This window comes from Grus americana, chromosome 23, assembly GCF_028858705.1.
Source record: "Grus americana isolate bGruAme1 chromosome 23, bGruAme1.mat, whole genome shotgun sequence".
NCBI classification, from domain to species: domain Eukaryota; kingdom Metazoa; phylum Chordata; class Aves; order Gruiformes; family Gruidae; genus Grus; species Grus americana.
Window position 1 is genome coordinate 308011 of NC_072874.1, and position 23688 is coordinate 331698.

At 57.9% G+C, this 23688-nt stretch overlaps 4 protein-coding genes across 7 annotated transcripts; 2 read left to right on the forward strand and 2 right to left on the reverse strand.

Annotated features, from left to right (window-relative positions):
- The first annotated feature begins 612 nt into the window (after positions 1-612).
- HMGCL (3-hydroxy-3-methylglutaryl-CoA lyase) lies at positions 613-5607 on the forward strand. 3 transcript variants are annotated; one of them, XM_054802602.1, is made up of 9 exons: positions 613-769; positions 1125-1211; positions 1432-1539; positions 1955-2050; positions 2552-2700; positions 3321-3384; positions 3676-3864; positions 3998-4123; positions 4537-5607. In XM_054802602.1, the coding sequence occupies exons 1-9, from the start codon at positions 719-721 to the stop codon at positions 4636-4638; spliced, it is 972 nt and encodes a 323-aa protein (XP_054658577.1). In that variant the 5' UTR covers positions 613-718; the 3' UTR covers positions 4639-5607. The 3 variants fall into 3 exon arrangements, with proteins under 3 accessions (XP_054658577.1, XP_054658575.1, XP_054658578.1); XM_054802603.1 differs by having other exon boundaries at positions 702-1039; XM_054802600.1 differs by having other exon boundaries at positions 3998-5607.
- Positions 5608-5820: 213 nt separating this feature from the next.
- GALE (UDP-galactose-4-epimerase) lies at positions 5821-10785 on the forward strand. Its single transcript, XM_054802599.1, has 11 exons — positions 5821-5965; positions 7225-7351; positions 7456-7571; positions 7856-7969; positions 8719-8895; positions 9027-9140; positions 9224-9290; positions 9410-9495; positions 9630-9707; positions 9903-10017; positions 10115-10785. Exons 2-11 carry the CDS (start codon positions 7231-7233, stop codon positions 10168-10170), a joined length of 1044 nt encoding a protein of 347 aa, XP_054658574.1. The 5' UTR covers positions 5821-5965; positions 7225-7230; the 3' UTR covers positions 10171-10785.
- A 1063-nt stretch (positions 10786-11848) lies between these two features.
- LYPLA2 (lysophospholipase 2) lies at positions 11849-20228 on the reverse strand. Of its 2 annotated transcripts, none has more exons than XM_054802604.1 (10): positions 20129-20228; positions 17627-17732; positions 16802-16833; positions 16079-16144; positions 15214-15261; positions 14958-15028; positions 14667-14740; positions 14391-14492; positions 13778-13954; positions 11849-13540 (listed from the first exon to the last, which is right to left on the reverse strand). In XM_054802604.1, exons 2-10 carry the CDS (start codon positions 17702-17704, stop codon positions 13490-13492), a joined length of 699 nt encoding a protein of 232 aa, XP_054658579.1. In that variant the 5' UTR covers positions 17705-17732; positions 20129-20228; the 3' UTR covers positions 11849-13489. The 2 variants fall into 2 exon arrangements, with proteins under 2 accessions (XP_054658579.1, XP_054658580.1); XM_054802605.1 differs by lacking the exon at positions 20129-20228 and adding an exon at positions 18755-19298.
- Positions 20229-20619: 391 nt separating this feature from the next.
- PITHD1 (PITH domain containing 1) lies at positions 20620-23338 on the reverse strand. Its single transcript, XM_054802606.1, has 6 exons — positions 23122-23338; positions 22863-22906; positions 22638-22715; positions 21839-21943; positions 21255-21363; positions 20620-21033 (listed from the first exon to the last, which is right to left on the reverse strand). Exons 1-6 carry the CDS (start codon positions 23302-23304, stop codon positions 20932-20934), a joined length of 621 nt encoding a protein of 206 aa, XP_054658581.1. The 5' UTR covers positions 23305-23338; the 3' UTR covers positions 20620-20931.
- Between the last annotated feature and the right edge of the window lie 350 nt (positions 23339-23688).

A 23688-nucleotide genomic window follows, 5' to 3' on the forward strand; every position in this document is an offset into this window, starting at 1 on the left:
TTAAATCAAATCCATTAACAAACTTTGATTTATATTCTGGTGGAGACAGCTATAAGCAGAAGAGTTTTTGTTCTTCAGTGAATTTAACAGAGAAGTCACCATTCTGAATTCAACCTCTCGCTTCTGTTTCAGTGAAATAAGATTTCCTGCGTCGATGGTGAACTTCTCTAAAAAGGGTTGAACAATATGTGCTTAAATGATGAAACTCCTCACAATAGCGCACGTTTCTGCAGCACAGTTGTTGTGCAGGCCCCGCAACATTGCACACAGGCTTTATTTTGTTACTGTACGACATGGCGCAAACCAAAATTGCCAGAACATTTTGAATTTAGCCCAAGCTAAGCCCCGGGGCTGGGACATGTGCTGAGCTGCTGTTACTCAATTGACAAATAACGATCTGTAGTGACGAATCTGTGTGGACTTCAGAGAACTGGCACTGACAGCCAGATCCACTTACTCACGGGAGCATCAATCACCCTGGCTGCGCTGATGACGCCAGTACGAGCACAGAGGGGCAAAAAAAAAAAAAAAAAAAGGGACAACAGAGCGATGGCCTTTTTGTCTCCCAACCCCATCATGCTGGTAACCTCTAGTGCGGGGAGGGAGCCCGTCCAAACCAAACACGCCGTGTTTATTCAGCGGCACGAGCCAGCGGAAAAGCTGCCGTATAAGTGCGCGGCTCCCGAGCGGCCGCGCAGTGCCGGCGTCGGGGGGAAGCATGCCGCAGTGCGCCACCGGATCGCTGTCGCGGGACGGCCCGCGGGGACAGGTGCGAGTTGGGTGTCTCTCGCTGCCCCCCGACGGCCACCCGGGAGCGGGCAGCGAGCGGCCTTCGCCGCCGGAGGGGACCGAGGGGTGCGCGGCCCCGAGCGGGGGTCCCGGCTCCATGTGGAGAGCGGGGGCGGCAGCGCGGCGGTCACGTGACCACGAACCCGCGCCCCTTCGATCACGTGGGGGGTGGGGTGCGGTCACGTGAGGGCGAGCGGACATGGCGGCGGCGCGGCGGCTGGTGTCGCGCTGGGCGGTGTCGCTGCGGCCGGTGAGCGGGGATGGGGGGGGGGCACCGGGCCGGGGCCGGCGCTGGCGGGCGCAGGGCTCGGCTGACGCTCTCCCTCTGTCCCCAGGTCAGCGCCGCGGCGGCGGGCGGAGCCTTCCCGAAGCGTGTGAAGGTGGTGGAGGTGGGGCCGCGGGACGGGCTCCAGAACGAGAAGGTACGGGCGGGCCTGGGCTCCCCGCGGGGCTCCCTCAGCACCTCACTGGGGGGGTTTCTCTAACCGAATACCTGTAACGTGCCATTGTGCCCCACCGACGCACTTTTTATTTTTTTTTAATGCTGCTTTTTGCTGTTGGAAGATAAGGGTTTTTTTGCAGAGGTTGAAAAGTTTATTGTGAGATAATAACTTAAGGTTGTTTTTCTTTTTTTCTTCTTAGAATATTGTACCGACACCGGTGAAAATCAGTTTAATCAATATGCTGTCAGAGACAGGGCTTCAGGTTATAGAGGCCACCAGCTTTGTTTCCCCCAAATGGGTTCCTCAGGTCAGTATTCAAACGGGATTTAAAATTGTATGTTGTAAAAATGCCTAATTAAATAGATAGTCGTCCGATGAAAAGATTCTGCTTGCTCCAAAATCCTTCTACAGTGGCTTGTAACTGGGCAAGAAGCAGCAAAGCCAAATAAAGGAGCTTGCAATATCTCAGACCTTCCCTTCGGACCCTGCGAAAGAGCAAACGTACAGCTCAAATACAAACAGCTGGTTGCGCACATGTTGGCGCTGGCTTGGCTGGGTGACTGAACTATGATTCTTCACGGGGTGCAATGCTGTTTGCTCTTTAGAGGCCCATTTCTCCTATTCTTAAATACTGCTGTCCTAGTTCATAAAATTAAATTATTTTATAATCTGTAGAAGTGGATGTTGTCACCCTTAGAAACCTTTCCTCTTTTACTTTGCAGATGGCTGACCACACTGAAGTCATGCAAGGAATTAATAAGTTACCTGGCATTAGTTATCCTGTGCTGACCCCTAACCTGAAAGGATTTCAGGCAGCGGTAAGAGATCGCAGCGTCAGAATGTTCTCGGTGTCTCATGTGCAGGGTTGCCTACGAGGGAACATTTCAACTGTGGTTAAGGCTGGGAAACGTGTCTTGCATTCTGGCAGGCAGTGGTCTCATGTTGTAGTTCCTTTACAAGGGATTGTTTTGCTGGGGAAATAGAAACCTGTTGTTCGTAATAGAAAAAGACCTTGATATATTTTCTATTATTAAAAAAAAGTAATCTGTTTTAATTGACAGTGATGCTTTCAGTCTTATCTGCGTGTTCCATCCAGCAGGTGTAGCTTTACTGCTGCATCTGTAACTTTACGCTTCCTTTGAAGACAAACTTGGATGTGTTATATTTTTGCTGTAGAATGAACTAAGAATTGGGTTGTTCTGGGAAGAATTGGGGACAAAATATTTTTTATAAAATGAGAGAACTGTAGTTGTGGTTGTGCTTGTCGTTTTCCTTGCAAGAGAAATCAGCTTGCTTTAATTTATGCTTTCTGTTGGCAGGTGGCAGCAGGGGCCAAAGAAGTGTCAATCTTTGGAGCAGCATCTGAGCTATTCACTAAGAAGAACATCAACTGTTCCATAGAGGAGAGTTTGGCAAGATTCGATGAAGTGATGATGGCAGCGAGAGCAGCCAGCATTCCTGTCCGGGGGTAAGAAGTTCCTGCTGCAAACTTACCATTGAGCAGGTTGTGTGGAGAGGTGTGACTGCTTGAGTTTATCTCTTTGGAGTCCAGCTCGTGCAGCACTGAGAAGTGGGATTTCTTTTAAACTTTACCTTTTTTTGAGGAGTGTCTCTCTATCTGGATGGGTGCAAGCAGATGCGAGCTCAGTGCATTGAAAAGCGTTCATTTGGAAACACCACCACACTAACACAGTTTCAGACGCTGGCTTGGTGCAAAGCCTGTACTGCTCGTGACAGTTTACGCTCTTCCAGATGAATTCACCCTTCATCTAATTATTCTGTCTTAAGCTTTACCAAAATATCCAAAATAATACTAGCTTCTTGGCAGACATTCCATATGGAAATGTGTAGATCCACAAAGCCTAACAGTCCTGTGTACTCCTGTCTTGGCAAATTTTTCATGTCCATGGAAGAAGTAATTGTTGAGTAGTTAATTATGTAAGCTTCATCCACCGGACTGATTTTTAGAATATGAAATTAATTCTTCCATTGTGCCTGCAAGATGCAGCACAAGTCCTGACTAATTTGGCCAGTATAATCACACTTCAGTTCTCTAGCTAAAAGTGCGTATTTTTTTTTTAACCATAGATATGTTTCCTGTGTCCTTGGATGTCCCTATGAAGGGAAGATTTCTCCAGCTAAAGTTGCAGAGGTGAGTTCATCATAAATATAACCAGAATTTCTGAGAGGTTTCTGGCTCCCATTAATGGGTGTGAATTGGGCACTGGGTGCTGGAGGATGCGTCAAAGCATTTAACTGAAGACTAGGGAAGGTTACAGCTAGAGGAAATGAATGGGGGAATTCAGGGAGAAGGGTCCGTTGTCCCCAGGGCTGTTGTGCTCCAGGGAATCACGCTCCAATTCCTCTGTACAGTGGGTCTCCGGCTCTGGGGAAGGTGATGACAAAGCTGCCTTTTCAGTTAAACATCTTGGCTTTTGGACAGGTCTCAAAGAAGATGTACTCGATGGGATGCTACGAGATTTCCCTTGGTGACACCATTGGCATTGGGACCCCAGGGAGCATGAAGGAGATGCTGACTGCAGTCATGAAAGAGGTGCCAGTTGGGGCTCTTGCTGTTCACTGCCATGATACCTACGGGCAAGCTCTTGCCAACATCTTGGTAGCGCTTCAGGTAAGATTCTTGCTTTGAAGTACAGCATCCTTCCTCAAGTTTCTCCTGTGCTTGCTTGTGAACCGTAGATTTGAAGAACAGGACCGCAGTTTGTCCTTTAAGAGGAGTTTTCTGATAGCGGTTTTGTTTGCAGATGGGTGTGAGCGTGGTTGATGCTTCCGTCGCTGGCCTTGGAGGCTGCCCCTATGCCCAAGGAGCATCAGGAAACGTTGCGACAGAGGACTTGGTGTACATGCTGAATGGCCTGGGGATCCACACGGTAAGCACGAGCGGCCTTTGCCTGCAGCAGCAGAGCCTCTCACACAATGACTCTGGTCGGGCTTCAGCGAGGCTTCAAAACTTGGCCCAGGGAGCCTGGGCGTAGTGGGTGCAGCTGCAGGATCACTCTGGCTCTGCCCTGCAGGTCAGCCAGGCTGGGCCTGAAGGCCTCGTCTTGCTGCATCAATCCCTCCCGGCATTTCTTCCTCTCCCTGTTTCAGTGCTCTGCGATTTGACTGTCATTCTCAGAATCACACTAACGAGCAGCAGACACTCAAGGCCTTGTTAAAATACCCTCCAGGCTCCCTCACCCCCTGCTAGTCTCTCCCAGCGATGCCAGTTGTTACTGGGTGGCTTTATGTGGCAGAACTGGTACCAAGGTGTGTTGTATCTTTTTTTTTTTTCCCCATGAAGGGTGTGGATCTGCAGAAACTGGTGGACACAGGCACATTTATTTGCAATGCTCTCAACAGACGAACCAATTCCAAAGTGTCACAGGCATCTTGCAGGCTGTGATACTGAATCGAGTTTCACTTTGGATCAAGAAGAAAGCAAGGATCTGATGTGGGCTGGGTTTCCTCTCCGTTCTGCTGCCTCTGATCTTCAGTGGTCCTTCCAGGCTCAGCGCTTGAGAGGAAATGCATAATCCACTAGAATCAATGAAGAAATGAGAAAAATGAGAATACTATATTCAACCTTGAAGATGTTAGCCATTTGCCTTAGAGAAGGGAGGACGTGGATGCGCTGGGGGAGAAGCAGCGGATACAACACTCACTGTTCCGCAGAGGACAGAGCGCTACAGTCGCCAGCACCAGCTCAGTACAGTGTCCGGTAACTTCTGCCTCGAGAGTGTGTTGCCATGAACTACCAGCAAAGGATAAAAACACAGCTTTTCCAGTTAGAGCACTTCTCCAGGTCAGCAGTACTTCTTCCCTTCTCTCTCCTTTCTACAAATGTTAAGACAGAAATCAAAAGGCTCCCCTTTGTAATTCCAGTGTCCGGGGCAGCCTTGGACCCTCTGTCGTAGCATTTAGGGACTGTAATAAAGGACTGTATCTGTTGTAAGATACTTTTAAATACTAGGGGTAATAAACACATTATTTAATATTCTAAACTATTAGAAATTTGGTTTAACTAAACCAGTTAAAGAGATTTGGTTCCAAGTGCCTCTTCAACTGGCCCTCAACGTGGAGGCGCTGCATCATCGTGGGCTGTGGGCGTGAAACACGCTTATTTTGTACATGCACGTACTCCTCACGGTAGACAAGAAAGTCTTCCCCAATCTTCTATTTAAAATAATTTATTTAATAGTTTATTTGTGAGGCTGGAGACAAGTGCAGAGACCCTGTGGGGTGGGCCTGGTTTGTAGCTGTGTGCTGCACCTTTCTCTGACTGTCCCACCGTGGTGCTTACAGGACCGTCTCTCTGGGTCTCTCTACATCACTTCAATAAGCTGTAACAATTAAATAAACCGGAACACTGAAATAAGCTGGAATCGGTGAATAAATCCGTGCGCGGGGCTCGGTGGACTCCTCTCGCCGTCAGGGGGCGCTGCGGGCTCGGGCGCTCTGCGCCCCTCCCCTCGGGTAGTCTGGGATGGCCCCGCCCTCCCTCCACGCTACTCTCCGCCCCGAGGGGCGTGGCCGTCGCGCCCCCGCGCATGCGCGCCCCAGAACTTTTTGTCCCTGCTGCGGCCCCGTAGCTGGCGCGGTGGTGACACGTTTCCATGGGAGAGCGGGGCGCGTGGCACCGCGCGGGGCGGGGAGCGCGGCCGGGCCTTAAAGGGGCCGCACCCGGAGCGGGGTAGAGGGAGCGCGACGGCGGGAGGCGGCTGGAGCGGCGGGTGAGCAGCCGGGGGCCGCGGGAGTCAGGCCGGACGGAGGGAGGGATGTATACATGCGAGCGGAGGGACGCGCTGCTGTTCCCTCCCTTAGCGGGGAGCTCCCGCGGCACGGGCCCTGAGGTAAACCCGGCCCTTCAGGTAACCCCGGACCCCACCCCAGCCCCCCCGGCAACGCGCGGCCCCTCAGGAGACCCCCGGCCCCACAGGCAGCCCCGGTCCCGGCTCCTCAGGTAACTCCCGGCCCCTCTCCAAGCCCAGACCCACGGGTGTCCCGGCCCTGCGGGTGTCCCTGCCCCACGTACGCACCCTGCCCCGCAGGCTCCTGCCCTCTCCCGTTGCCCGTTCACCTGCCTGGGGAAAAGCAGCGTTGTTTTGGCTCTGCAGCCCTCGGCTGCCCGGCTCAGGCTCTGCCTTTGCCGGCTGTTGGAGCAGCCCTGGGGCCGGCAGCAGGCGCGGGGCAGTTCAGGGGGTTCAGCTCGGTGGTTTTTGGCTTGAGACGCAGCTCTGAGAGTGACTAAAATCACCCAGGGAGGAAACTTTCCCTGTGCTGCCTCCGCATGCCTTAGTTACAAAGGGGATTCTCCCTCCGGGAGCAGGAGCTGCTGCTCGGTTCCCAGGGACGGGGGCTTTCTTGCAAGTGAGCTTCCAGGTTTCCAGTTCGTGCGTGCTGGCAAATGGCCCTGGAGCCTGCAGTGAGGCAATGCCCACCTTCCTGGGGAGCAGGGGTGGAACAGGGCCAGTGCTGGGCGAGGGAAGGGAGGCTGGAGGAGTGCTGGGACTGTTGTAGAGGGGATTTCAGAGCTGGAGAAAACATGGGGAATGGGGGGAAAAGAGCAGAGCTGATACCCCTGTGGAGACCACCCACGTTAATGCTGTTAGATGACTCCCAGCCCTTGTGCTTAGGGGTAAATTGGCCTGAGGGATTTGTGCTGTATCATATGGGTGACACCAGGATCTTGGCTGGACTTAACAGGAAGAACAAGGGGTTTTCCCTGGTATGTGACAAGTGGCAGAGAAACCTTCCCTGTCCAGGAGGTGTGAACCACGTCAGCAGGGTGTGCTACAACCTGCCCGTCCCATCGCTCTCCGGATGCCGTCCTGGCTCTGGCCAGGCCAAGCGCGGGGAGTGTCTAGAGGCAGTGCTGACGTGACAGTGTCCAAGTCCTGCCTGCCCCTTCCCTCTCAGGGCCCCTGGCTGTCGTGCCCACCTCAGGCTGCTTCACACAGTGCTCTGTGCTGAAGGGCCTTTCGTTCCCCAGGGAACCATGGCAGAGAAGATCCTGGTGACCGGCGGAGCTGGCTACATCGGCAGTCACTGTGTGCTGGAGCTGGTGGAGGCTGGTTATGTCCCCGTGGTGATAGACAACTTTCACAATGCCATCCGAGGTACAGAGAGCCTTCATCCCTTCCCACACAAGGGGCTCGGCCCCTCTCAGCCTGTGCTGGGACCTCCAGCTATCCCAATGCCTCACCCCTGTCCATCTCCCCAGGGGTAGACACAGTCCCCGAGAGCCTCCGGCGTGTGCAGCAGATCGTGCGCCAGCCCATCCTTTTCCAGGAGCTAGATATCACCAACGAGGCAGCGCTGCAGGAACTCTTCAGTAAGGTGAGAGCAAGAGCTGTGGTGCCCCAGGGTGGCCTCGTGGGGTCCAAGGGGTGAGAGGGGTTTGTGCTAGGGTGGGAGCCAGGAAGGAGACATGGACTGGGCAGGAACTCAGCGGAAAGGAAAGTGCTGAGGAAATGCTGTGACCACCAAATGTTCCTCTGGGCCATGGAGACCACACAGGCTGCCTGAATGAAACTCCCGGGGAGACTTCTGACTGGTTTCTGCCTGGAGCTTCTATCTCCTATTGCTGTAGTACTAACACCAAGCTCTTTCTCCCTCTGCAGCACCATTTCTCAGCCGTGATGCACTTTGCAGGGCTGAAGGCAGTGGGGGAGTCTGTGCAGAAGCCGCTGGAGTACTACAGGGTCAACCTCACCGGGACCATCCGGCTGCTGGAGGTGAGCGGGGCCAGGAGGTGCTAGGGACGCGACTGTCCTCCTGTACTCGGCACTGGTGAGGCCGCACCTCGAGTATTGTGTTCAGTTTTGGGCCCCTCAGTACAAGAAGGACATTGAGGTGCTGGAGCATGTCCAGAGAAGGGCAACAAAGTGGTGCAGGGTCTGGAGCACAAGTCTGAGGAGGAGCAGCTGAGGGAACTGGGGTTGTTAAGCCTGGAGAAAAGGAGGCTGAGGGGAGACCTGATCGCTCTCTGCAACTAATTGAAAGGAGGTTGTAGCCAGGTGGGGGGTTGGTCTCTTCTCCCAAGTAACAAGGGATAGGACAAGAGGAAACGGCCTCAAGGTGTGCCAGACTGGAGATTAGGAAAGATTTCTTTACAGAAAGGGTTGTCAATCACTGGAACAGGCTGCCCGGGGAAGTGGTGGAGTCACCATCCCTGGAGGGATTTAAAAGATGTGTAGATGTGGTGCATAGGTACTGGTGGACTTGGCAGTGCTGGGTTAACAGTTGGACTTGATGATCTGAAAGGTCTTTTCCAACCTAAGCAACTCTATGATTCTAACTGGTGCTGGGTGTGATCCTGCTCTGGGGTGGCTGTACTGGCTGGCAGCCTGGACACTGTGGTGCTCCCAGGGCCGTAACGGTGCACATGTGATGGGAGCTGCCGCCTGTGGAGGACTGAGCTGCGCAGCCAAGCTGGAGGGTGCACAGCTCTCTGGCTCAGTGGCGGCTGCTCCCTGTTCCCCAGACCATGAAAGCCCACGGCGTGAGGAACATTGTGTTCAGCAGCTCTGCCACCGTCTATGGAGACCCCAAGTACCTGCCTCTGGATGAGAACCACCCGGTTGGAGGCTGCACCAACCCCTACGGCAAATCCAAGTACTTCATTGAGGAGATGATTCAAGATCTCTGCAAAGCAGAGGGGGTGAGGAGCTACACTGGGACATGCGGGGCTGGGGACTGAGGTCTTTTCCCACTGGAGTGTGCTGGGGTGGCCAGGCAGCACCGCACAGCACTATACCCTCCCCAGGCAGCCACGTTTGTGTGTCTCCCTAGGACTGGAACGCTGTTCTCCTGCGCTATTTCAACCCCATTGGTGCCCACGAGTCAGGCATGATCGGAGAAGATCCTCAGGGGATCCCGAACAACCTCATGCCCTATGTGGCGCAGGTACTGCCCTGCTGCAGCCTTTGAGGACCCCCTGTGTGGGGCACAGGCTGATGGGGCTCTCATGGGTTTGTCCTTCTGCGCAGGTGGCAGTGGGACGCCGGGAATTCCTGAGCGTGTTCGGGAATGACTACAAGACGGAGGATGGAACGGGTGCGTCGCAGAACGGGTGGAGCAGGGACACCCCGTCCCCTGGGGCGGCCAGTGCAGCTCCTCGGCCCAGCCGTGCCCTGGGCAGGAGGGCTTTGCACTCACCCTCTGTGTCCCCGCAGGCGTCAGGGATTACATCCACATTGTGGATTTGGCCAAGGGCCATATCGCTGCATTGAAGAAGCTCAAGGAGAACTGCGGCTGCAAGGTACGGAGAAGGCCATTGTCTGGGGTGGGGCTAGGCCAGGGTCAGGCTCTCGCAGCCCTTGGGGAGCTAAAAGGGGGCCTGACTTTTCTCCTCTTGTGAAAGAATCTGACCCACGTCCTTTATCCTCCTCCCAGATCTACAATCTGGGCACAGGCACTGGCTACTCCGTCCTGCAGATGGTCCGAGCCATGGAGAAAGCCTCGGGGAGGGAGGTAAGGTCTGACACGCAGCCTGCAGCGGCTCCCACAGGCTCCCCCTCACCCCCCAAGCTGTCACTGCCCTGGCAGCCCTTGTGCCTGTGTCTGCAGTAGCCGCTGGCACTGCTCCCTCTGTTCCTGGGCTGTGGATCAGTCCCCTCTGCTGAGAGCCAGGAGCCCCCAGACCCCACTCTGCTGCTTTCCCTGCAGATCAAGTACAAGATCACGGGCCGGCGGGAGGGAGACGTGGCCTCCTGCTACGCCAACCCGGCGCTGGCTGAGCGTGAGCTGGGCTGGAGAGCTGCCTTTGGCCTGGACAAGATGTGTAAGAGCATCCCCCCCCCCCCCTCCCCAGCATGCCCTGTGCCACTGGCTGCTCCTCTTCTGGCCCACCCTTCATGGCCACTCTCTTCCTGTTGCAGGTGAGGACCTATGGCGGTGGCAGCTGCAGAATCCCACAGGCTTCAGCAAGAACTGAGCCATGGCCTGAGGGCTCACCTGCATGAGGGTAGGGGAAGTTCCTGGTCTCGGGGGAGAGGCCAGGGCATGGAGACAGCTGCTGAGCACCCAACCCGCAGCCCCAGGAGCCCCTTGATTCCCCTACTTGGACCAGTCCTGCCCCAAGGCCACCATGGCTCATTTCCCAGCCCAGCTCCCCTAGAAGGCCCTGACAGCTACTAGAGGCTGCCCTCCTTTCCTCTGCCCCCCAGTCTGGTTTTTGGGGACCAAGCCTCATCTCCCATGTGCTCTGGCTGAGTCAGAGAAGCCCCTGCCTGTGGCTGTGACAGCCCTGGGCATGGCCGGCCACGCCTGGCTGCATGCAGCCCCCCCCCGATGCTGTTAGAGTTGGCTGGTGCCTGATTTTGCTTCCTGTGGCAGCTGCTTCCATAATCATGTTGCCAAAGGCAGCCTGGGAGAAGGCTTTGCTCAGCTGTCAGATACTGGTCCTATTTATTACTGGTGGCTCTAAAGGCTTCATTAGGCAATGATGACGCACCACCTCAACTGGCTGCCAGTTGGATGAATAACTTATGCTACTAAATTATGAATTGAGCTTTTGATTTGTTTCTAAATAAACTTTCTTACTTTCTAAGTGGCAGCTCTGTTCTGTTCCCCTCAGCTGGAGCTGCTGCCCCCCAGAAATGGCACCCTGGGGCTTCTGCTAATCCACCCCACCCCCCCCCCGGGTTACAGAGGTGCTGATGGTGCTTCCTGCCCAGCCACAAAGGATGTCAGCTGTGGGAGAGGTTTATGATTTATTTAACCTTGTTTCTGGACTCTGTGGAACACACACACACCAAAAAAAAAAAAAAAAACCCAAACCCAAACATTTACAAGGAAGACAAAAGAAGGGGGGGGGGGGGAAGCTGTATTGAGGAATGGAGAGAAGCCATTCTCCCTCCCAGGTCCTCAGCACGGCCCTGGCCAGGCGCATGCTGCTCAGGCGGGGAGTGAGCAGGAATGCTCTGCAAAGGGGCCAGAGTGGCTGCCTGTGCCATGCCCAAGGATGGCCACAGGTCCTGGGCCCCTGCTATGCACATGGTTCCAGTTCACAGTCAAATAGGTCAGTCTGTCTGCCAGCCCTTGGGTAACATGCAGGGAGCTGCGTTCCCATCCCAGCCAGCTCCTCTCGCCTCCCCACCCACAGAGTGCAGGGGGGGGGAGGACACAGCAGCTTTAAAACAGACAAAGTAGAAGAAACAGCAGGACTGAACCCCAAAAGCAAGGGGAAGAGCCAGGCTCCCCTGGCACCAGCAGCAGGTTTGCTGGTTTAAGACTTCTGGGGGGGGGGGGGGGGGGGGGGGGGGATGACACCAACACAACAAACCAAATCAACCCAAGAAACCAACCAAGGATGGGTCTGACAGATCCGACTTGCCGCAGAGCAGGTTATTGCTTTGCACATCCCAGGCAGGGAGGGCATGGCCAGAGCAGAGCTGCTGGCGCCGAGCGCCCCCCCCCCCCCCCCCCAGCAGCCCTTGCCCTCGGGCCGGTGCTGGCCCTGGCCACGCTGAGCCTGGCCACAGCTTGCTGCTGTAGCTCTGTGGGGCAAGGGGCCAGACAGGACATCAAAACGCACAGAGCTGGAGCACGCAGGATGGAGCAACAGCCCGTGGGCTTGGTGGGGTTTTTTTTGTGGTGGTTTGTGTGTGTTGGGGTTTTTTTTTTTTGTGGTGTTTTTTTTTTTTTGGTGTTTTTTTTTTTTTTTTTTTTTTTTTTTAAAAGACACATACAGCTCCAGCCCGGAAGGGCCCAACAGTGCTGTGGGCTCAGCCCATGGAAGAGAGGCAAGGAGAAAGGCAACGCTGCTCAACAGCAAGTGCCCTCGGCCCTGGGGGAGAGGAGGGACCAGCCAGGAGCCCACCCCCCCCCACCCCCCACTCCCCCGAAAGAGACATTTGGGAGCTGCTCTGCTGGTGGGGACAGTCCTGGCCAATGCTTCAGAGAGGACAAGCCGTGGCTGCAGCCTCCAGCCAGCTGGGGGAGGGCCCCGGGGAAACAAGTGATTGTACACGGAAAGGCCAACAAAGCCCACAGCCCTCGTCTTGGGGAGCATGGAGATACCCCCCCACCCCCCCACCCCTACCCCCCCCGCCCTGTGGGATGGGGTGCAGCAGCACCCAGGCCTTAGATGCTGGTGAGATGACGGCTGGGAGCAGAGCTGCTTCCTCCAGCTGCGCCAGGAGCCATCCCTGGGGGCGGGGGGGGGGGGGGGGGGGCCTCTCCTCTCCTCACCTCTCCCTCCCAGAGCCAGCCCGAGTCCAAAGGGAAGGAGAAGTAGCAGCAAGAGAGAGAGAGAGCGAGACGTTAAGGACCGGGCCAGCACCGGGCAGGCTCTGTGGCAAAGCCACTTGGCTGCCGGCTGTAAACGGCACAGAGCTGGGCCGAGGGAGGGAGAGATGCCTCTGGGACCGCCCCCGCCGGGCTGAGGAGGAGATTGTAAAAGCAACAAGAGAAGGAGTAAGAGGAAGGAGGCGATTATCTCAAGGAGGGCAGAGCTGCCACAAACCCATGGCTGAGGCTGCTGGAGCGCGGGGCGAGCCCGCCAGGGAGTGTGCGTGTGCGACAGGGCAGGGGCCGGGGCCGGGGCCCCGTGCAAAGAGGTGCAGGAGCGGCGCGGATGCCTTTCTGCCGGCCCCGGGGCAGCCTTTGGCGGTACCGGCCCAGAGCAGAGCCTCTCCCTGGGGCTTGAGGCGTTGACAGGAGAGTCCCGGGTTCCTGAGCTCTGACTGAAAACCCGTGAGTCGCCTGAGCAGAGGCTGAGCGCAGCCGCGGAGAGAGCGGGCCGAGGGCAGAGGAGGAGCACGGGCTGCTCTGAGCCACCGAGGGCTCCGGAGGGTGCCCCTGCCCTGCGCCCACACAGCTCCTCCCACTGCACGGGGGGGCACATCCACCCCTAATACTGTTACCAAAAAAACCCCAAACCCAACAGAAAAAAAGAAAACCAAAACAAACCTCGCCCGTGCCATGCCAGACCCACACACCGCAGTGCCTGAACGGGGAGTCGAGGGAATGGTGACTCCCACAGAAACTGCCTGGAGCAAGAGGAGGAGAGAAAAGGCCACTCGAAGACTCGCCTTAGCTCCAATCTCGGCTCCAAAAGCAGCAGGGACAGACAGGGCACCCCCAGCCGGAGAGGACGCGGTGCGAGGAGATGGGGAGAGGCGGGGGCCAGGGGTGCGGTGGGAGGTGCGGTGGGGTGCCATGGCTTCTGTTTGCAGTGGACGGGTCACGGGGGAAAGATCAGCGGCTGTGACCTCAGCGTCCTTCCCTGTGACAGTTTCGATTGGCTCCGCTTAGATCCGGGGCAGCAGCTTCTCAATGAACTCCTTCACCGCCATCATCTCCTGCAGAGAGCGCAGAGCCCGTCACTCCGGGGCTCCTCAAGGGCCACGCGTTGTCCCAAGTGTGGGGACACAAGGGCTGCGCAGCCTCCCCGGCGTGAATCAGGGAATAAACACGTCCCGTGTGTTCTGCACTCAGCAATTTCCCTGCCTTGCCTGACCCACGGCGCTGGGGTTGGCCCCAAAGGCGAGGCCAGCCCCCGACAGCCCCGTCCCCTCTCTCCGCCCCGAGGCACTGACCTGAGGACAGGAACTGTGCATCACGCCGGGGTAGGTTTTGAACTGGACCTTGGCAGGGGTGACAACAGATTTCAGCTTCTCAGCAGTGAGGGCCCCAAAGCGGACGGGGATCATGGGGTCCATCTCCCCATGGCACTGCAGGATGGCGATGTCCTTGTTCACGCCGTTATTTGCCGCCTGCAGCGAGGAAGGAAGCGCTTAGGGGTGCCCAGGAGAGGGGATCCCCAGTGGGGAATGGTGTCGGTGCTTTATCTGCATCCCCATGCACATTACCTGGCAGGTCCCCTCCTCAGGAGGGATGCGGGGGAGCTGCTCACACAGCACCTGCTGCCCTGCCACTGAATGCCTCCTCTCACGCTGCCACCAGGACCGAGCTGCTGCCCGGCACATTGGCACATCAGCTCACACCAGATCGGCAGCAGAGCCCTGATCCCTGCCGTGCCCTCGCCCACTCCAGGTCCGAGGGGCAGGGAGGTAAGATTAAACCCCCACCACAGGTGCCTCGTGCCTCCAGCAGCCCCAGGCTCACACTGCAGAGAACTCCGGATGGGAAAATCCCCCCTCCCAACCGACCCTCCCTGCGGACACACATGGCGGCAGCAGCGCAGGGTACCTGCGGGAAGGCCTTGTGCAGCGGGAGCCAGCAGCTGAGCGCCACGATGCCAGCCAGCTGGTGCTGGCAGGTGAGAGCTGTGTACAGCGACAAGGCGCCGCCCTGCAGCAGGGGAGGAAGCTACATTAGTGCCCGGGGGTGCCCACCAGCCCCAGCTCACTCAGCACCCACCCGCCTCCCTGCCACGGATGCTCCCTTTGAGGGGTGTCTTTGAAAGGGGAAGAGGGAACCCAACCCTCAGTCTGCTCCTCCTCAGCCCCCCGCAGCTCAGCTCACCTGTGAGAAGCCCCCCAGGATGATGCGATTGGGTGGGATCCCGTTCTTCATCTCATGCTCGATAATTGCTTTAACTGGAAGAAGAAAAGAGAAATGGGTCAGTGAAGGGGGGGGCCGAAGAGCAGCACCTGAGGCCTAGGGGTGCACACAGGACACTCAGCATGTCAGGCAGATGGTAGGCTGGGATCAGGAAAGCAGAAAGGAGAGGTGGAAGGAAGACATCTGCTCCTGTCCCAGCAAGTGAAGAGATGCCCAGGAGCTCAGTGCTTCCCCCTCCCCAAAGCTTCTTACTGTTTTCTGCAGCTTTCTTGATCCCAGCTTCATCCTCAGGTGCATCCGGAGTCAAGCCCATCAGATCAAACCTGGGAGAAGAAGCAGGGTCAGCCCCAAACCTTCCCCAGCACCCAGGGTGTGGGGAGGCGGGAGCTGGGTGTGCTCTGCTCTTCCCCGACTCCTCCAGGGCAGTGGATTTTGGCTCGTCAGTCCCTATCCCACCACCCCACTCCCCAAAATACACCTCCAAAAGGGTCCCACCCAAAGCACTGACCAGGAGGGCATAACCATCTTCATGTTGAGGGTCACTGGGATCCGGGGCCTGCAGAGAAAACAGTTTGAGTGTTTTAGTTCAAGTGCAAGAGAAGCAAGTCCGAGCCGAGGGGAGCGGGGTGACTGGCCCTCCTGCCTGCAGCTGCAGGACGAGGCTCACAAGGGATAGCAGCGCATCAGTGCCATCAGACCCAGCCTGGGGGCTGCAAGGTGACCCCAGGGATCATCCGTGAGCCCTGAGCAGATCCCGGCTGAGCTGGCAACTCCAGGGCGTTGCCAAGCAGCCCGCCTGGGGAGGAGAGCACCTGCGTCCCTCTCCTCTTTGCTGCTGCCGAGCCAAGAGACGCTGACGGAGGTGGCTGTCTCTGCTGCGGAGACGGGACACCGGGAAGCCGAGGCCCCACTGCCGGGGATGCTGCTGCAGCGGAGCTCTCCCAGCCCGGTGAGTGCCCCCCGAGTGGGCTGCTATTGACGCTGGGGACACAGCGGGGAGCATTTCCTTCCCTTTCTGCTGAGCCCCCTCCTGCCTGACCAGAGGGACAGGGAAGGCGCTCCGGCGCTTTTGGCTTTCACTGCAGCTGTCAGGGAGAGGCAGAGGACAGGAGCGGGGAGAAAACAGACTCAGAGCAGCAGCTCCTGTGCTGATCGGCTCTGTGAGGAACCACTCTGCCTACAGGCAGAAAATGTCAGGGCTGGGGCCCTGCATGAATCGGCCACAGCAGGAGAACAAGCCTGACTGCACAGCCCACGGGTAGGTCAGGGCACAGGCCACCGTATGCCTTCCCGAACAGTCTCAGCAGTGGGCACTGGCGTCACAGCCCACCCAGGCTCCCAAAGCCCCTTCCCAAGGCAAGGACGGCACTTACGCGTGAGGGCAAATATATTTCACGTAGGGGAGGCGGATGGAGGAGAGAGCATCAGCCCAGCTGTGCCTGGGAAGAGAGGAGAGGAGAGGAGGGAGTTCAAGGCTCGCCTTAGCACTTTGGCAGATGCTGGCGAAGGTGTGGGATTTCCCCCAAGGACAGGTTTTCTCCAAGGCTGCTGGCCCCTTGCCCTGACATTATTTTTCCAGGTCCTGCCCACCCCAGCAGCCTGAATCCCAATGTGAACCCCCTGGCACACAAAGCCCCGCAGCTGGAGGCAGAGGAGCTGCTATCAGCAAGGGAGGAAGAAGAATCCCCTGTGCAGGGAGAAGCCTTTTGTTACTGCTGTATCTCATGCTGTCCTCTAAGGTGGCCTTGCGCATTAAGAGAGATACACTTGCATAGATACAACCCAGCTCCCAGCCCTCCCAAGCACTGGAAAAACCGCAGTGCTTATCTGCTTGCCTTAAAGAAAGCAGAAAATCAAACCCACGGGGGGCTGCCAGGCTGCCGGGATCATAAATATTCAAGCGCAGACAGCTGCTGGCCGGTGATTCCCTATGAGGGTGGCGTAGGCACAGCTATCTGACTGAGCTCAAAGCCCCAGACAAATCTTGGAGCTGCCCCTGGGGAGAGCAGCCCTGGCGCTCGCAGCAAACAGCCGGGCCCGGGTCCGCATTCAGCAAACCACGTGTCACAGCCAGAGCCAGCTCCAGGAATACTCACCCCGTGTCTCCAAGGCCATGTAAAAAAATGACCTGTTAAATTAAGCAGAAAAATGAAAGAATTAGCTGGTGTGAAAGCCGGTAGCCTGAGAGAGGCAGGGCTGGGCTCATGGGGAAGCAGCAAAAGGCCACTTAGTAACTAGAAGAGACTCAAACAGGCAGAAATTAGCTGATGCTAATGACACGTCTCTGCAGCTTTGAGCATGATGGATGGGTGGAACAGGCACATCATTGTCACCGTGCCACAGAGCCTGCTGTCATGGCCAGGTTCGTGGGTGTCGTTGGCCCCCTTGGCTGCCCAGCGCAGCAGAGGGCCAGGGAGCGACGGATCGTCCTGCCAGGCTGCATAGCACCACGCTGAGCGGAGGCTGAGCTTGCCAAGGACTCATGAAATCCATCCCTGCAGGCTTTTCATCTAAGGCTGGAGCAGCCCCTAAGCCGTGGGGAGCAGAGGGAAGGCAGCCTGCCGGGCCCCAGGGAAGGACAGAGGATTTTCTTTGGGGGATTTGCTTTTAAAAGCTTAAATAGTCGAATCAGATCCAACTCCCACTGACTTCCCTGCAGGTCAAGCCTAGCTGTGAGGCTGCGCTCGTGCTTCCGCACCGGACCAAGCACCAGAAAGAAATAGTGCAGCCCAAAGGACAGTTACTTTTCCCCAGCAAGATGAGACCTTGTTGATCCTGCATCCCCTTTGATGCACCAAGAGGTACATCTGAAGAGCTGAGGGATTACGGGCTCAGCTCATGGCTCCTCTGAACCCTACAGAAGCAGCTTCTTATCTTCAAGACTGCTAAAAGGGAAGAGGCAGGAGGGGTCCGACCCTTACCGCGGCAGTCTCCCGCTCTGCCCCTGAGACAGTCACTGCGTCAGCAAGGAGGGGGACAGACATGTTGTTACCACACATACACCGAGAGGGACTCGGACACTGGCACCTGCGGGACAGAGGGACAAAGGTAAGGTAGGAAAATGCTCCCTTCTTCCCCCTGGCAACAATTTGCTCCAGAGGGACCAGCTATTTGGGGGAAAATTAAAGAGTGCACAAAGGCTTTGATGTTTAAGCTCTTGGGACAGCCCCGCTCCATCCCCAACCTGGCAACGCTGGAGAGCCAGGAAGCAGCAAACGCTTCCCACGTCACAGCACCAGATGCATGCAAGCGGGGATGCGCTCGTGGGGTGTTGGAAGTGTTAAAATTAGCTCTGTTACACCTCAAAGCCAAAGTTATTTCTGCGACTGTAACGATGTGGGCAGAGGGCGGCCGGGTGGCACGCATCCTCAGCATCCCTTCCCGGCTGCCAGCGGAGCCGAGGAGGAGCCTGACCCACATCTGCTCCGACGGGGAAGCAGGAAACGCCAGCCCTCAGCACGCAGCAGCGCAGGCTTTACAGCACTAATAAAAGGTCCAGCCCTCTTTTATGGAGCTGTTTAGGGATAAACCAGAGCATTCAGGCGCTGCCTCCCAGATCCTGTGCCCCTCCAGTGAGACCATCCCCGTCCCTCCCCACCGGGCAGCCAGTCAGGGCCACCACCGCTGTCCCCACCACAACAGCCTCCTGCCAGCACAAAGGGCAGACTGTCACCTCCCAGATCCCGGTCACCTGCGGGGCGGACGGCTCCGGCAGAGCTGACAGCCCCCACGACACCGCCTTCAGACACGACAGTCAATGCTGTTTGTTCCCAGTCCGGCGTAAATCACTAAAACTACCGCGCTTCACGTGACAGGCCCTAACCCCCGCTTACTGCCCAGGACTAATTAGATCAGAGCACATTTACAGCGCTGCCATCATCTCCCAGGAGCGAGAGCAGACCTCCTGGCTACTACCAGGAGCAAGAGCAGACCCCATGATCTGCCCAAGCCTTCACATCTCACAGCGAGCACCATCCCCATAGGGTTTCGGATGGCGCGGGACCACCCAAATCCCCCCAAACTCCTGGTACCCCAGCAGACAGCCTTACCCAACAGAAACAGCCTCCTCCTCTACCAGCCTGGGCCAAGACCTGCCCGACTCGTTTCACCAACTGTTTGTCAGCTGTTTTCCTGACTCAAATAAAAACACCGGGAACAACAAGCTCCCCGGGTCTGGCGAACCTCGCAGACGCACAGCCCACGTGCTCATGTGTACTCCAGGGTCAAAACAACCAGTGAGGAAAAACAGCACCTGCCGAAAATCCTGGCGGGAAGAGCCATAAATAAAAAGCATCTTCCATGACAGATGGAGATGCTGAAACGCGCTCTCCGAGCAGCTACAGGCTCACGTCTTTGCCTGATTCTCAGAGGAGTCAGGGAAAGGAGGGGTTTTGGGGTCAAGGCTGCCTGAGGCACCCCACGGGTCACCCCGGATTTCTCTGGGGTGTTTCTGCCCCACTCCCGGGGTATTAACAGGAGGATCCACGGCCGCCTCCGCAAGAACAGGTCGGGCAGAGGCAGCCGTGAGGCCGAAACACAACACGGGAAGGATAAAGCCCCCCCAAAAGGGGCTGCGCCTGCATATAAAAGCACCCGCACACAAAAAGAGGAGATGAGCTTGTTTCGGAGCAGCCCCAGAGCTATCGCACCCCGCCCCTACCCCTCGCCCACGGGGGTGACGCCAGTGGGAGACCCGCAGCCCGGCTCGGAGTTACGCCTCGACGCTGCCGCCCTCCTCGGGGGAGCGACTCGCGAATCGCCATTTAATAACGTGTCCCGGGCGGAGGGGAACCGGCGCGGGGAGGGAAACGCAACAGGAGGCTGGAGAGATCCCGCCCGGGAGCGGATGGACCGGAGGGATCGCGGCGGGGAGCCAGCCTGAGCCCCACGCACGGCTCGGCCGCCCCGCGGGGTTCCCACCTGCCGCGGCTGGAACTCGTTTTCCGTGGAAATGGGGGGTTTTTTGGGTGTTCCTAAAGGCTGGAGGGCTCGTACCGGCCCGCGGGAGGCCCCCGGGCGTGGGAGGAGGTGGGTTTGCGGCTCCACGCTGCATGCAGCGGCCCCGTTACCGGCAGCGTGCTCTCCCGCCGCCCCGAGCACGAGGCCGCGGAGCGCCGGGGCCCACCCGGGACCCGCCCTCGGCCACCGGCCAGAGACACAACCGCGGCGAGGGGACCCGGGGAGCGGAGTCCCCCGAACCTGGCCCGCACCTGCACCGGCCGCCTCCTCCCCGTTAAACACCCCGGCAGCGCCGCGGGGAAGGGGCCCTTCAGCCCGCCCCGGCCTCCCGCCGCCCCCCGCCCGGCTCTCACGACCCCCCCCGCCCCGCCGCGGTTCCCTCCGGGGCTCCCGCCCTGCCCCGTTCCCGTTCTCCCCCCCCCCCCCCCCCCCGCCGCGCCCCGGTGGTACGTCCCGCCTCGCACCTCTCCCGCGGGCCCGGCGCGCGCTCTCCTCCCGGCTCCCCCGACACGCTCCCACCGGAACTTCCGCCCGCCGGGTCGCGGCCGGGTCAGCGCGGCGGAAGTGACGCACCGCCCGTCCCTCGGGGGTGGCCATCTTCGCAGCGGGACCCGCGGGGCGGAGGCGGCGGGGTCAGGGTCAGGCCCTGGCCCTGGCCCGGGGCGGGGGAACGCGGGGCGGCTGGAGCTGCCGGGGGTTTAGTGGGGAAAGGCCGCGGGAGCCCCCCCGTCATTACCACAGCGGCCCGGCCCCCACCCCCCTTCCCGTCTCTGCTGCGGGCAAGACACCGAGCGCCGCCCCCTCCCCGCAACGGCCGGTGCCAGCCGCGGCCCGCAGCCGTCCCCGCTCGCTCACCCCCGCACCTGCCGGCTCCCTGCAGGGGGGAGGAGGGCCGCTGTACACACGGGCTGTGACCCGCACTCAGGGACAGGGATGGGGGTGACCAGGCCGCAGCTCTGCACCTTGGCGCGTTTTATTGGCAGAGGAGTAAACGGTACCAGACACGAGCTCGCCACCGCCTAACGACCGAGTCTCCCGTTACGAGAGCAGATCTGCTGCTTCTGTGGGACCCAACACACCACTTGCCCTCAGCGGCCACCTTCGTACGGGCATTGCACGCACTCGGCGCTCTGCTTTCCGAGGCAAAGACTGAAACGTAAAGCTGATCCAACGCTCTCCAGCGCTTCAGGAAGCCATTTCTGTCTGAGTCAGCCCATCACATCCGTACACTTGTACCAGAGCCTTCGGGAGATTCCCGACAGCACTGTTAGGAGATGAAGTGAGTCTGTGGGGTGATTTGTTCCAACTTGTGATCAGCTGGGTTTGCTGATGCTTCGTAATTGCAGATGGTGACTTCATGGCGATGAGCCTGAATTAAGATTAAACGTGTTAGTGCAGAGAAGAATTCAAGTCCCTCCTAAAACACCTGACTGGCAAGAGCTGAGCAGGTTCCCATCTTACAGACTTTTCATCACAGACCCTCCCACACTACTCCCAATTCATCCTTACTGCTAGAGCTCAACTTAAGCTATGATTTAAAGCCCTTTTTACACTATTAGCACAGTCTCAGTCATCTCTGCTCTCACCTACCTCCGTCCACTCTCCTTTCAGGCCTATATAAAAAATCTTCGTTGTCTCCGCTCCAAAGTTCTTCGGAAAGTGGATGGAGAGGTGGTAAACATTGGAGAAACGGGCAATTCTGAAAGAAAACACACTCTGAAACCAGAGCTGCGTGTACAAGCTGCCACTCTGCTGTGTTGCCACCTCCTCTTGGCCCCGCACCGTGTGTAACTCCTACCCTAATCTGAGTCAGACTTGGGAGCAAACAACTGAGGGTGCAGGAGGAGCTGCTTCTCTCACGCTGGCCAGCAACAAGCTGTGACTGGGGACAGAAGCAGGGGGCACGACACTGGGATGATTCTGCACCCCAAAAGGTGCTGGGTCACAGACACAGGCACCCCCCTGGCTCCAGGGAGGATGTTTTCAGAGCTTTCAGGAGGAGCTGGGGAGGCAAATTCTACTGTGGGCAGCTTTGAGAAGCAATGGAAGGAACTGCCCTCTGCCAATGCTTTCCTAAAACTCGGCGGCACATCAGCAGGCTGGACAGAGCGTAGCCTCCGTGCTTGGGAGGAGCAGCACCCCACGACCCCTGGGTGCAGGGGTCCCCATCGTACTTGGTGGGGTACTCCAGCTCGCCCGTCGGATCCCGGTTCAGGCTGAACATCTGGTCCGGTTCCCTGGCTGCATCATCAAAGGACATGTGAGGAATGTTCCTGAACCTGGGAAGAGAGGGAGGAAACCCAGGAAGTTATTATCATACACGTCAGCTTATTGGTTTCCTCCCCGTCCATTAGCACTACCCAGATTCTTCTCAACAGTAAGAAACTGGATTTGTTTTGTCTTCTAAGGGGGAAAATATCAATACCACCACAAAGCATCATCATGTTCCAGAAAACCCAACACTCTAAAGAAATAACAAGGAAAAGCTAGAAACAAAGCTCAGGGATACAGATCTCAGCCCACTTGCGTACGGGAAGAAACCGAGACCCCAGTGCACTGGAGACCAAGGAAAATAGGGGCTTGATAAAGTGTATTTCTTTCCCCACAAGCAAAAACTGCAGAGTACTCAAAACTCTTTCATTTAAAAAAAAAAAAAAAAAAAAAAAAAAGAGGCTGTATAAAGATGTATTAAGAGGCATCTCTCTCCCTTCAGGAGCCATGTGGCCCAGCACAGCCGGATGGCTGCCAAGAGCCTTACAAACCTCACCTGCCTGCAGGACACTGTCACCTGTGCCCTTCCCTCCCTCCCAGGCCCCAGAGCTCCCCCCAACGCATAACCCCCCTCAGCCCATCGATCCCCCTGCAGCCCGCTAAGCCAGCAGCAGTTGGTTTCTCCACAGCACAGCCAGTGTCTCAACCAAACATTCTCTTCTAATTAAGAGCTCCAGCAAAGTTAACACTCGTTTTACTTACAGTCTCATCTCTGCTGGATGCGTACCATCATCTTCTCCCATCACAATTACTCCTTTTAATTTCACGTTACCCGTAAACCTGCCGAGAGACACAGAGACAGCGTTTTCACCTCCGTTCTCTCCAGATCAGTCCCGGTTACAGGAGCACACTGATGTGCCTCATTCCTAGGCACAACCCCTGTCCGCAGCCAAAACGATGCCAAAGGAGCTCAGGGAAGGGACTTACGGGATGTTAAAGAGAAGCTCCTCATCATCGTCGCTTTCTACGAACTGCGGAGAGACAGGAGCAGGTCAGGGCTGGCCCCGGCTGCGCAGGTACGCGGGTGTCGCACCGGGGGCTGAGGGAACCAAGGGACCGGTGGGGCGGGTAACCGCGGAGGGGCTCAGGGTCAAGGCCAGACCCGCAACACCTCGCTCCCCCCCTCCCCGCCCCCCGGTTCTCCTCAGGCGGCGGCGCCGCTGCAGGGCCCCCGGCCCGGCCCCACCTGGGCGCGGTCGCCACGCTCCTCCCAAGCGCGGAAGACGAGTGCGCCGCTACCCTCGCGGCGCTCGTTGAGGCACTGCAGCCGCTGCCGGTCGATACGCAGGTAGAGGCCCCAGGCCGCGCCCCGGTCCCCGCCGACCGCCTCCTCCCCGCAGCAGCAGCAGCGCCCGTGACCGTGCGCCATGACTGCGCCGCGCCCCGCCCACCGCGCCTGCGCACTGCAGACGCCCCGCCCGCCCCGCCCACAAGCGAGGGGGCGGTGCTTGGCGCTGCACGTGCGCGGCCCCCGGTGGACCGAGCCCCAGCAAGCGGCTGGTCCCGGGGAGGGGGCTCGGCCCCAGCCCGGCCGCGGACGGACACCGAGGAAGGCTGAGCTGCGCCAGCAGCGTCAACCGCTGGGGGGGAAGAGCAAAACTGCTTTCCAGCAGCGCCAGGAAGAGCTCCTGGGGTTTGTTCCAGCCAGGAGGGGGGGAACGGGAGCACACAGCCCCGCCGCCGGCGGGATACCGGAGCAGAAGCCCACCTAGGGGCCGCAGGGACCGAGTTTTGCTAATGGCATATTTAACAT

Bases quoted from the DNA above. Each gene is read 5' to 3' on its own strand.
- LYPLA2 (XM_054802604.1), bottom strand. From the start codon at position 17,704: ATGTGTGGTAACAACATGTCTGTCCCCCTCCTTGCTGACGCAGTGACT. The intron at 16,145-16,801 runs GTGAGTATTCCT...CTCTCTTCCCAG, and splicing joins CATGGCCTTGGAGACACGGG to GCACAGCTGGGCTGATGCTC. The intron at 14,741-14,957 runs GTAAGAAGCTTT...TTCTTCTTCCAG, and splicing joins CAAGAAAGCTGCAGAAAACA to TTAAAGCAATTATCGAGCAT.
- HMGCL (XM_054802600.1), top strand. From the start codon at position 719: ATGCCGCAGTGCGCCACCGGATCGCTGTCGCGGGACGGCCCGCGGGGA. The intron at 1,540-1,954 runs GTCAGTATTCAA...TTTACTTTGCAG, and splicing joins CCCCCAAATGGGTTCCTCAG to ATGGCTGACCACACTGAAGT. The intron at 2,701-3,320 runs GTAAGAAGTTCC...TTTTAACCATAG, and splicing joins GCCAGCATTCCTGTCCGGGG to ATATGTTTCCTGTGTCCTTG.
- GALE (XM_054802599.1), top strand. From the start codon at position 7,231: ATGGCAGAGAAGATCCTGGTGACCGGCGGAGCTGGCTACATCGGCAGT. The intron at 7,572-7,855 runs GTGAGAGCAAGA...CTCCCTCTGCAG, and splicing joins TGCAGGAACTCTTCAGTAAG to CACCATTTCTCAGCCGTGAT. The intron at 9,291-9,409 runs GTGCGTCGCAGA...GTGTCCCCGCAG, and splicing joins CAAGACGGAGGATGGAACGG to GCGTCAGGGATTACATCCAC.
- PITHD1 (XM_054802606.1), bottom strand. From the start codon at position 23,304: ATGGCGCACGGTCACGGGCGCTGCTGCTGCTGCGGGGAGGAGGCGGTC. The intron at 22,716-22,862 runs GTAAGTCCCTTC...GTCTCTCGGCAG, and splicing joins GAGCTTCTCTTTAACATCCC to GTTTACGGGTAACGTGAAAT. The intron at 21,944-22,637 runs GTAAGTAAAACG...CTCTCTTCCCAG, and splicing joins CATCCAGCAGAGATGAGACT to GTTCAGGAACATTCCTCACA.